A 12,935-nucleotide genomic window follows, 5' to 3' on the forward strand; every position below is an offset into this window, starting at 1 on the left:
CAGTATGCCTCTACTTGACTAGCTCGTTGATCAAAGATGGTTGAGTTTCCTAGCCATAGACATGAGTTGTCATTTGATTAACGGGATCACGTCATTAGGAGAATAATGTGATTGACATGACCCATTCCATTAGCTTAGCACTTGATCGTTTAGTTTACTGCTATTGCTTTCTTCATGACTTATACATGTTCCTATGACTATGAGATTATGCAACTCTCGATTACCGGAAGAACACTTTGTGTGCTACCAAACGTCACAACGTAACTGGGCGATTATAAAGGTGCTCTACAGGTGTCTCCGATGGTGTTCGTTGAGTTGGCATAGATCGAGAATAGGATATTTCACTTCGATTGTCGGAGAGGTATCTCTGGGCCCTCTCGGTAATGCACATCACTACAAGCCTTGCAAGCAATGTGACTACTGAGTTAGTTACGGGATGATGCATTGCGGAACGAGTAAAGAGACTTGTCGGTAATGAGATTGAACTAGGTATTGAAATACCGACGATCGGATCTCGAGCAAGTAACATACCGATGACAAAGGGAACAACGTATGTTCTTATGCGGTTTGACCGATAAAGATCTTCGTAGAATATGTAGGAACCAATATGAGCATCCAGGTTCCGCTATTGGTTATTGACCGGAGACGTGTCTCGGCCATGTCTACATAGTTCTCGAACCCGTAGGGTCCGCACGCTTAAAGTTCTGTTACGATCGGTATTATGAGTTTTTGTGATTTGATGTACCGAAGGTAGTTCGGAGTCCCGGACATGATCACGGACATGACGAGGAGTCTCGAAATGGTTGAGATGTAAAGATCGATATATTGGACGACTATGTTCGAACACCGGAAGTGTTTCGGGAGGTTTCGGACATATACCGGAGTGCCGGGGGATTACCGGAACCCCCGGGGAGTATATTGGGCCTAATGGGCCCTAGTGGGAGAAGAGGAGGGGCGGCCAGGGCAGCCGCACGCCCCCTCCCCCTCTAGTCCGAATTGGACAAGGAGGGGGGCGGCGCCCCCCCTCCCCCCTTTCCTTCTCTCCTTCTCTCCCTTCTCCTCTCCTACTCCTACTTGGAAGGGGGGAGTCCTACTCCGGATGGGAGTAGGACTCCTCATGGGGCGAGCCATAGGAGGCCGGCCCCCTCCCCCTCCTCCACTCCTTTATATACGAGGAGGGGGGCACCCATTGGAGACACAACAATTGATCATTGATCTCTTAGCCGTGTGCGGTGCCCCCCTCCACCATAATCCACCTCAGGCATATCGTAGCGGTGCTTAGGCGAAGCTCTGCGTCGGTAGCTTCATCAACACCGTCACCACGCCGTCGTGCTGATGAAGCTCTTCCCGGAAGCTCTACCGGATCGTAAGTTCGCGGGACGTCAATGAGCTGAACGCGTGCTGAACGCGGAGGTGTCGTACGTTCAGTACTGAGGATCGGTCGATTGTGAAGACGTACGACTACATCAACCATGTTGTCATGATGCTTCCGCTTACGGTCTATGGGGGTATGTAGATGACACTCTCCCCTCTCGTTGCTATGCATCACCATGATCTTGCGTGTGCGTAGGATTTTTTTTGAAATTACTACGTTCCCCAACAGACTGGGTTAACCACACCAAGACACCAACTGGAGCGTCTACTTCCACTACTTAAAGCAAAGTACGCGAAGGGGGGAGGCATCGAGAGGATCAGGCACGGACGAACAACGGCTTTTTCTCCTTTTGTTTTCCTTTCTTCTTCCTCGAGAACTATCTAGCAAATATGTGATTTGTATGAACTAGAGACGGAGTATATGTGAGTGATTAGATCGAGTTGGTACCTAATGTTGGCATAGGCCGGCACGGGTGGAGGAGGGATGAAAGAGGCGTGTCGTGGACGTGGCCGCCATGGACACCGTCGTCCTTCACTCCTTCAGTTGCAGTTATGTCATGTATGCCGCCAACAACTTGTCATAGTCTTGCACCACCGCCAAGTAGTCTCCTCCCTCGCCGGTAGTCAAAACTTAAGAGCTCACAGGAAGGGAGAGGTGTGGATCTTGATTTTTGCCGAAGATCTGGAGGAGGGCTGTCGAGGACGAGAATGGAGGAGTGGCGGCGGCATCCATCGTTTTTTCATGGTTAACCAGTGGCCATGGATTTGGGATGGATTTGAGATATAACTGCTACGGTACACAAAGATTGGACTGGGTATGCTCATGTTGTGAGTTTCATGTGCGTTTAGAACTGCTAAATAGCTACATGGGCCTAATATTTGACCATCGTGCCCACTTTGGGTCTTGCTGGCCCCCATCTTCATGTCGGATCGTGCCACCTGTTCTGTCAATTTTGAGTTCCAGCACGGCATATGATTCATGTGGTGCTAGCCTGGCCCACTAGTTCTTGTGTCATTCCGTGCCTTCTAGTCGTGCTTTGGGCTAGCCTAAAATGGCCTGGCCCAAGTCTCAACATTAGTTCTAGATGGATGGGGGAGACCGAGGTTGAGTGACGAGTGAACTCATTGAAATTGGAGTGTTCATTAAAACGAGTGAAATTTGATGGAGTGGATAGCTCACCAGCAACTCCATTTTACAGGGCAGTAGAGATAAAGTTGTAGATCAAACGAACTGATTTTTTTTGTCTTTTCATAAATTAATCTAGCGAGCTATTTCTTTTCATAATGTTCGTTGCCAACGATCCGAGGGTGTAACTTAGTCGAGGTTGAATCTAAAGGATCTACTGCTGGATAAATACCCTTGGAAGCTAATCCTCTGGAAAGTACGGTAGTAGCATCCAAATGTGCAAATGTTGTGGCAGGGGCGCGATTCATAATGGAAAAGAACATATACCTATTTACATAACAAACCCTATGGTAGGTCGCAAATTGGGGGAATTCGTGCCTACTCGGCATTTAACGAGTTATGAAGTCATTAATAACTTGATTATTTTTAGATAATAGTAGATAGAAAGAACGCTCGTAAGGAGTCCTATTGAAACCAAGAAATATAGGCCTGCTTGCCATCCACACCAGAATAGATAGAGTTTTCAGAAGAAACCTGCTAGTGGAGGAAGGCCTCTTGTTTCGAGAAAGATATCGTTCGATTCTCCTTCTATTGATTCTTTTCCGATCGAGATGTACGGATCCATGTGTCTACATACATAGATTCTGTTCATGGATTAACGAAAATGTGCGAGAGCTCTATTTGCCTCCCATTTAAGGAAAAAGAATTTCACGTTCTTCCTGAAAGGAAGGGAGGATTAGGGAAGTCCTATTAATTGCTGCTTTCTCCAGTCCCAGTGTTATATTACTAAAATCTCCTTTTGGTGGAGAAGGGTGGATTGTTAGTGTAGACGATTTAGAAGATACAATGGGTGGGCATGTATGGTTGGGTTTTATTTGTGTATTTGGCAGAATTTGGCATATTTTAACCAGCCAATGGTTCGTATCACGCTATGGTTGAGGGACCTTCTCGGTTCAAAGCTAACAAATAGGTCTCATGTTGGCACTCAATCGCTAAGAGCAGCCAACAACTTAACTTGCAGGCTTATCAATACACAAATGTATAACTCCCCAGGAATTTCAATTGCACTTATATCCATCACTGTAGGACTTGGGTTTAAACTTTCCCCAGCCCCTTTTCATCAATGGACCCATGACGTCTACGAAGGAGTGTGGTTCGTTCGACAAATTCCTACCTCTATATCTATCTCTGAGGTGTTTGAGTTTTGCAAAACTCCATAGACATGCAGAAGAGAAATGCTATCCCCACTCCGACAAAGAAAAGAAATTGGAATTTTTACTTCAGTTTTTCTATAAAATTGTTTCCGATTCACCAAACCAAAAGTAACCATCATTCCTTTTTCTGATGAATCACGTAATCCTCCAAGTTCACGAACTAATAAGGTTATAAAATGAATCATAATCACAATTGAAATCGTTGAGAAAGTGCCTCGGAAAAACAATACTTGCTGGGAACAATAGTATCACAACAGAGCCTTCAGTTAAGTATTTCTCTTAACTTTGGGCCTAATGTTTGACCATCTCCATGCCCACTTTGGGTCTTGCTGGCCCCCATCTCCATGTCGTCGTGCCCCCCTTTCCGTCAATTTTGATTCCCAGCACAGCAGATGATTCATGTGGTGCCAACCTGGCCCGTTAGCTCTTGTGTGGACGGTCGTGCTTCTAGTCGTGCTTCGGGCTAGCCTAAAATGGCCCGGCCCAAGTGTGGATGGGCGAGATCGAGGTGGAGTGACGAGTGAACTCATTGAAATTGAAGTGTTCAATAAAACGGATGAAATTTGGTGGAGTGGAAAGCTCACCAGCAACTCCATTTTACAGGACGGTAGAGAAAAAGTTGTAGAACAAACAAACCGTTAATTTTTTTCATAAATGAATTTGGCGAGGTTTTTCATTAAGAAAGAAACAATGCTTGCTGGGAACAATAGTATCACAACAGAGCCTTCAGTTAAGTAAGTGAAGGTTTAGGGTTTAACGAGGATTACCTTGCCTACGTGGCACACGACTCGCAAATTTGACCGTGGCTAGGCATGCCATAAAAGGCTATACAGTAATCTAGAAAAACTTGCGCGAAATCGCCCCTTCACAAGGTTTACCACCAACCAACCAACCCCTGTTTATCCTCGACATCCTTTGGGCCGACCTGGACACACGCTCGCAGTCGCCGTGGAAAGGAACGGGCCACCCACGGCACGCACGCACAGCCGCTGCTCCACGTGACCCTGACGGAGACGGACCCATCCACATCCACATCAAACTAGATAGCACTCCTCCTCAGCTCACCCCGTCGGGGACACCGGAATTTCGCGGCACCCGAACCACCACGCACGTCCCCGCGGGAACCTCCGTGGAACCCCCGTACGTGGCCGGGAAACACTCCTAGCAACTCGCATCGCCCGACCACCGCCACCACCACGAAACTTTTCACCAGCGGGACGGCACTTGGTACGTACTACGTCGAGCCAGCAGGGTGACCTGCCTCACCCCTACCAATTCTCCCAAAAAGGTCTGAACTTGCTCACGGCTGAGGTCCAACCACGACACGCCCGTGCGTTTCGCCTGCACCGCCGTGCCGTGCCGTGCCGCCGCCGCCCCGGCGACCGTCCTACGTTTACGCGGTCGTATCCAAGACTTCCGTTGCCTGCCGTCGCGACACCACCAAACACACGCCACACACCACAGGTAGTAGTACCACGACTACCCAAACCAAAGACGAAGTTGGACCAATGGAGATTTGGCATCCCCATCGCCTTGGCTTCTCCCAGGCTGCAATAATAATAGGGTCCTGGGTTCCCACCCACCAGACCCAACCCACCACCACACCACACCCCATCACCACCCCAAGGGGAGGGTAGGGTTAGCCCATCCCTCGTTCTCTTCCTCCCTCCCCTCGCCTCACCTCAGCCCCCCAAGAAGCTGAGAAGAGCTGCGCAGCCGCCATACAGCAACGTCGCAGCCGACGAGCCCCACCCACCCCACCAACCCCCCCTCCCCCTCCCCGCACGCCGTCGACCAGGTTGTTACCCGCCACTTAACCCGCCCGCCATCGCCAGCCAGTGAGTGCTACTACTTCAACTGCTGCGGGGGCCGGGGATGAAGAAGCTGTACCAGGGGAAGGGCCGGCGGGTGCACCCGGCGCCGGCGCCGGGGCCGGACGCGCCCGCGGTGGCGCTCGCCATGCTGCCCGCCACCCTGCTGGCGCTCGTGGCCGCGCTCACCGCCGAGGAGCAGGAGGTGCTCGCCTACCTGCTCTCTGGAGGAGCTGGCGGCGCGGCGGCGGGTGCTGGCGGGGGCCGGCGCAGGCGGCTCAACGGGCCGCACCAGCCGGAGATGGGCTGCGGCTGCTTCGGCTGCTACAAGAGCTTCTGGGCCCGCTGGGACGCCTCCCCCAACCGCCACCTCATCCACCGCATCATCGACGCCGTCGAGGAGGGCAACGGCGGCGGAGGCGAGGGGGCAGCCAAAGGAGCTGGAGGACCAGGCGGCGCCACGCGCCGCGGCCACCGCCGCCGCCGCCGTGGCCGCAGCGGGCCGTGCGCCATCGACGCCGCCGCCGAGGAGCACGGAGCCGCGGAGGCTCAGGCCGGGTGCGCGGATGACCACCTGCAACCGCAAGGCTGCTGCGCGTCGGACGGCGGCGAGGACGGCGACTACGAGGGCGACGAGGACGACGGCGCGGACAGCCTCTACGGCGGCGAGGAGGCCCTGACGGACGACAGCGACTGCGCGGGCGCCAGCAACTCGGCCGAGAAGAGCGCCGTGGGCAAGCTGGTGCGCTTCATCGGCGAGAAGGTGTGGGCCGCCTGGACCTGACCTCCTCTGCCGCCGCCGCTAGAACTTGTCGTAGATTAGGGAGGAAGGAGACCAGCAAGGTCAGTGAAAGCAGTAGTAGTAGTAGCAGTTCGGTCGTTTTGTCCAAGCAAGCAAGAGCACCCGCTCTATGCACCTTTTGATTTCTTGCAACTCTGATGAACGAGCAACCCCGAGGCTCCGGGTGGGGATTGTGAAGGTCCAATCCGACCAAAATCTCCCCACATCCAGGCCTCTCATGTACCATATTTTTGCTCATTTGGTTCAACAAGAAACTTTCCCCATTTCCCCTTTCTCTCCTCGCCATTGGCGAGCTGCTTCAGCAAAATCTTGCTCTACGAACCGTCGTTTGATATGATTCCCGCTGCTAGTAGCAGGACTAAGAATCTGCTCTTTTAATTAGTTCTTGTTATTAAAGCCTCTAGAAATGATTAAGTGCCAACCTCGTTGTCGCCTGGCCCATAAGCACCCATTGCCTTGTGTGCTAAGCAAAAGCATCTGCGCACAGGCCCTCGCTAACCCTGCTCTCCTGCTACTCACTCGCTCATGGTGGGCTTTGGTGACGTCCATCCCCCCTCAACGATGGAATCATGCGTACTACTAGTAGCAAGTACAATCTTTGTTGTTGTTGTTGTTGGTTGATTTGATTTGATTTGGTAAGCGAGAGCTGGAGCAGTTCGTGGCACCGATAAAGCTCGAGCTTATAAAGAGCAAATAATCATCACATCATCGGCAGCAACAACAACCACCGCGACGTGGCAGCAGAACCGGTGCGAATTTGACCCAAAAGCGGGAAGCTCCCGTGCTCCACCTCTCTCTTTCTCGAAAGGGAACCACTACCTTTTTTTGAAACAGGCCTTTTATTACTAGTATTTCTTTGATTTGACTGCGTTTTGGTGTATTCTATTCTTTCATTGGACGAGGCAAAAGGATGCACTGGTAGAGTAGATATTTTCTCCTCCCAATGTACCGCATCGGTACTTACCGAAAAGAATTGCTACTCCTGCTAGTTGCAAAGTGAAAGTTATCCGTGGGCCGGGCGGTTTGTTTGTTTGTTTCGCTCCCACTCTGCTGCCTGCTCGGCGGGGACGGACGTGTACTCCACGAAATTAAGCCTTTTTAACTTTATTACCAGAGCTAGTACAAAGCTTAGTGCACTTTAATAACCTACTAGCACAAAATTTATCTCACACTTATCTTGCTTTTTTCCTTAGGGGGGGAAAGCTTTTCTAGCTTTGCTCCCTTGAGCGATGTCATGGCTGATGCGTACCATTAGCTGGCGGCTATGTTGCAACGAAACTGCATACGTTTTTACATGGCACGGGAACGGCCGCGTTTCCGTTGGGCGGAGAGAAAGCCCGGAACCAAGGGCCACTGTTTGGCTGCAATGTTGAGTTGTTGATGCCCACGCTAGCTAGCCTTTGGAACAGCTGCCAACAAGGTAGTAGGGCGTGCCTGGTTCATGATGCCCACGCTACACTAGCCTTGCCAAAATGTTTGAGAACAAGGGGTGGGTGGACATGACACCCATTGCCATTGGCAGGAAACCAAACAGAGAGTGGGCAAGAGAGAATTCATGGCAGGGCAGGGAAAACAGAGAAGTCACTGTAGCCGGTGAGCCCGCCGGGAAAACGGAGGTGGATGGCGATGAGGCCAACTCCACGTTGTTCGGATGCTGTCCGATGGGGTCGTGTCCGGATTTGTCCTGCGATGCGGTGGCCGTGCGCTCAGCGCACGGACGCATCCCGGCCACATCTTGTCTGTGTACTTTTTTTTTCAAGTCCTTAACTTCTTTTCATCATTCATTTTCGGTACATGAAAAATACATCATCATATTTTGACTAGTAAAGCAAGACAAAAGAAAACAAGAACAATAAGAATACATTTTAGAAGATACCCTGTGCCACCGACGGGCGGGTCAGGGAAGGACATGCACAGACGGCCCGCGCGTCCGTGTGGTGTTTGTTTTACCCCAAAAGCGGCGCAAAATTGAACTATGGATAGATCAAAAGCGGACACAAAATGAATAAAAATCCATTTGCTCCCGCGCGCTGGGCCGCCTCATTTGTTAGGGTCGGGCGGTGGAACTGGCCTGAGGCCGAGTGGAGTGGAGTCGAGGGCACGGATGACGGGGTGGTATGTCACTCCACTCCTAGAGTACTACTACTGGTGCTACCGGAGCGGAGGACAGGGAATTGATGGGCACATGCAATGTACCTGCACCACGGCCTTGCGTGCTTCACTCTCACTCACTGCCGCCCGCGCTGCTCCACTCCACTCCAAGGTACACCACCGCAGGGGCAAGGTCGTAATGAGGGGAGGGCAGCGACGGAAAATCATGGATCGCCGCATTTGATGATGCTGCTGCGAATTCATTCATTTGGTTTAAATGAGCGAGCGGCTTCGATGATCCCAGGTGACCCAACTGCAGGTGCAGTTACGGCACCGAAGCAGCGTCCATCGCAGGCGTTTGCTGCGCAAGGCCAAGGAATGAAGGGGCCTTTATGACGCCGCGTTTGCGTTGCACATCCATTATGTTATTATGGGATTTTCAGGTTGCATTCATGGAAATTTTCTGCAAGGAATGGTGCTCCCTCAGTCAAGAAATGGCGCTCCCTCACTCCAAGTTTATATTTCCTAATACGTGCTTCGAAACTTTGTTTCATCACCAATTAAATTAGTAATGCAATCGATACATGCCAAAAGGATTCTACAGTTGGAAAAAAAACTAGGTCATATGTTAGTGACCTGATTGATAGTAAAAAAGGGAAAATACATAGTATTACACTTAACGCAAACAAAGGAACCACGAAGTTAAAACCAACACCGTCACCGTTTGTCGGACTCGTGACCAGACGACACCAACTTTACCACATTTTTTGCAACACGCATGACTAGACAACTTTGACTTTTGCCATCGGGGCATGCTTTGACACGTCATTTGTCGCACTAGTGACTGGATGACTTTGACTTTGCCGTAAAAAGTTCGGGCTCACCATGGTCATGCCTACCAATCTTATCAGTGCCGAAGAGAGGAGACATGCTGGAAGAGAGGAAAACTAGGCTTTCCCCCACACCAACCAAACATGGACACACAACGTTTCTATGTCCATTTGCACCGGCACATAATTGAGTCCACAATTTCCAACAACACATCAAGTTCGCCAGTGCCGCCTCTAGTCGGTCGTTTCACCTCTAGCTAGGTGCTTCGCCCAAAAGGATAGATTCCCAAAATTTGACGCAACCAAACAAACGCACCACAGCACATCAACATAGAGTTAACACTAATACCGTCATCATTTGTCGGACTCATGACCGGATGACTCTGACCTCGTTGCATTTTTTGTCGCACTACCGACCAAATGACTTTGACTATGGCGCACCAAAAATTTGGTCCACCATGACCATAGTTATCAATCCTACCATTGCCGAAGAGAGGACAGATGTTCGAAGAAATACAAAACAAGACCCTCTCTTAGATAGAACAAACATGGATACACACTGTTCGTATGTTGGTTGCGCCATTGCAAATTGCGTCAGCAATGGCCGGCCAAACACCAACTTCAGCAATGCCGCCTCCAGTCGTCGATTGGTCCCCCTTTAGTTAGGTGCTCTAACCAAAAGGACATATCTCCAATATGATGTTAAAAAAAGTGATGACCTGTAAAACGTGATGATCAATTGAAAGAGATAGAAAGAAACGATTTGCTGCATTCACTACCTCTCACTACTGATTTTGTTCAAGGACTTGAATTATCGCAACAGACAAACGCGAAAATTGGTAGTGGGGAGTACCAAATGCAGTGAGTGTTTCTTTCTCTCTTTGTGGTTTGGCTCTAGTTTTGTATCTTCCAAACACATGTGCATACACTCCATACTCGAGAATGGATCTACAGAGCATCAAAATCAATAAGTTCATTGATAAGTTGCCCCTATCGAGGGGGTCCACTAGAGGTGGGCATATTAACCAAGATTAGGAAATAATCATGATTGAAATCAAACGGAACAACAATAAAAAAATCGGTCCCAAAGCCGCCCATGCCTAGGGTGCACCATCAACACCGCAAATATAATCTTGCTTGACGAACCGTTTTCTTTTTTGAAGATGCGGTTGAGATCCTCGTCTCCTCGGCTCTGCATTATTGCGATACACACAACCATCGGCAACTATTTTCCTGAGCAAAGTGGATGGAAGACAAGGACTATAGTAGACCAAAACATCAACGTGTCAACAATACTCGAACTTGATTTTCGGTAGGCTGGGGTTCCGGTCAATTGATCGACTTGGTGGAGCTTTTTGAGCGCTGTCACGCCATGAATGCGCCCAGGAATCGTGAATGGTACTGATGTCTTTGGGTACGGCGATGGTGCGGCTATGCATGGAATGACCAGTGGCAGAGTTTCATGATGATTATTGAGGGGGCTAATCAGAATTGAGGGGGGGTGAAGAAGATAAAATATGCATGAACTCTGAGAATGGTTGATATTCAAGCCTAATAATATTAGGAGTACACTTGGGAGTTTTCCTAGAGTAGGGGGGTGCAATGGCCCCCTTTCGCCCCACAAAGCTCCGCCACTGGGCCTGACCCGTACTACTTATGTTAGGGTTTGACTCTGTCGATTTATTCCTCCTATTAGTAGCAGGACTAAGAATCTGCTCTTTTAATTAGTTCTTGTCAAAGCCAAGAAATGCTCGGTGCCCACCTCGTTGTCACCTGGCCCATGTCCTGTGTCCATTGCCTTGTCTGCTAAGCAAAGGCATCTGCGCAAAGGCGTTGGAGTTCTGCAAAGCCATCGTTAAGCTTGTCCCCCTGCTACTCAGGGCATGGACAATGCATAGCCCTAGGATGATGCACCACAGGCCATGTAGGATCGGATATCAGGAAAAGTAGGTTCGGATAGTGTAGCGGGATCCTCGGCAGGAGGCGGGTGCTTGTGGAGAAAAAGTGTGGTCCGTTGCATAAAGCTAAAAAAGTTGAAGTGGAGAGTAGGGTTGCATGTGTAGTGAGAGTCTACTTTCTATCTTTTAATGAGGGCAATAGCTTACGTTGGAGAGAACAAAATCAATATAGATGCCCCAGTTTCATGCCAAGAGACCATGTAAGGGTTGTACGATCCATCCATATGATAAAAATAACCTATTTTTTCTCATGGGACATTTGTACCTGTCCTCATAGTTCGCTTTGGTGACATCCATCTCCCCTCAATGATGGAGTCATGCGTAGTACTGGTAGTAAGTACAGTACAATCGTTGTTGCTGTTGTAGGTTGATTGATTTGATTTAGTGAGTGAGAGTGGGAGCAGCTCTTGGCACTCGTAAAGCTCGAGCTCAACCAGGAATTAATTAGCACATCAGTAGCAACAACCGCCGCGACGTGGCAGCAGAACTCCTACGAATTTGACCCAAAAGTGGGAAGTTCCCATGCCACTGCTGCTCCCATCTCTCTCTTTTTTCGAAAGGGGACTACTACCATCTTTTGAACCATTCATTTTATTAGTATTTCTTCGCTTTGAGAGTTTTGTGTGTGTATTTAAGACTAAAATACACTTATAACCCCAACAAAGGAACTACGGAGTCGCAACCAACACAGTCATCATCTCTCCCACTCATGACCGGACGATAACGACTACTTTGACTTGTCGCCAGGGCGTGCTTCGCCACGTCATTTGTCGCACTAGTGACTAGATGACTTTGACTCTGCCGCACCCAAATTTCGGTTCACCATGACCATGTCTACCAATCCTATCATTGCCAAAGAGAGGAAACATGCTCGAAGAGATGAAAATTGGCCCTTCTCCTACACCAAACAAACATGGACACACATCGTTTGTATGTCGGCTGCACTGGCACAAAATTGAACCTGCAATTGCCAACAACACACCAAGTTCACCAATGCCGCCTCCTGTTGCTCCACCTCTAGCTAGGTGTTCCGTTCAAAAGGATAGATCGCCAAAAAATGACACAACTAGACAAACACACCAGACCACACCAACATGGAGTTAACACCAAAACCGTCATCATTTGTCGCACTCATGACCGGACGACTCTGACTTCACTACATTTTTTGTCGCACTAATGACCAGACGACTCTGACTTTGGCGGCATGACTGGCTTTGCCACGTCATTTGTCGCACTAGTGACCAGATGACTTTGACTTCGCCGCACCAAAAATTGGGTCCACCATGATCACATTTATCAATCCTACCATTGCCGAAGAGATGAGACATGTTCCAAGAGATGCAAAACTAGGCATTCTCCTACATCGAACAAACATGTGTGCGCGCACACACACATTGTTCCTATGTTGGTTGCACCGTTGCAAATTGCGTCAGAAAATGGCCAACGACACACTAACTTCGGCAATGCCGCCTCCAGTCTTCGATCACCCCCCCCCCCTCGAGTTAGGCGCTCTGAACTCCCAAGATGACGCTTCCAAAAAGGAAAGTGATGACCTTGAAAATGAGAGCATCAATTAGAAGAGAGAGAAAGAAAAGTTTGATGCATCTAGTACTTCTCACCACTGATTTTGTTGAAGAACTTCAATGATTGGAAGAGACAAACTCAAAAATTTGCGCCGAGGAGTACCAAATGCAGCGAGCATTTCTTTCCCTTTTTTGGTTTGACTTCA

At 49.4% G+C, this 12,935-nt stretch overlaps 1 protein-coding gene across 1 annotated transcript; it reads left to right on the forward strand.

Moving 5' to 3' along the window:
* Positions 1-5,210: 5,210 nt before the first annotated feature.
* LOC125540221 (uncharacterized) lies at positions 5,211-6,590 on the forward strand. The gene has a single exon (XM_048703798.2). The coding sequence runs from the start codon at positions 5,590-5,592 to the stop codon at positions 6,307-6,309; it is 720 nt and encodes a 239-aa protein (XP_048559755.1). The 5' UTR covers positions 5,211-5,589; the 3' UTR covers positions 6,310-6,590.
* The last annotated feature ends 6,345 nt before the right edge of the window (positions 6,591-12,935 follow it).

The sequence above is a fragment of the Triticum urartu genome, chromosome 2A, assembly GCF_056163025.1.
Source record: "Triticum urartu cultivar PI428250 chromosome 2A, HENAU_Tu73, whole genome shotgun sequence".
In the NCBI taxonomy this organism is placed as follows: Eukaryota; Viridiplantae; Streptophyta; class Magnoliopsida; order Poales; family Poaceae; genus Triticum; species Triticum urartu.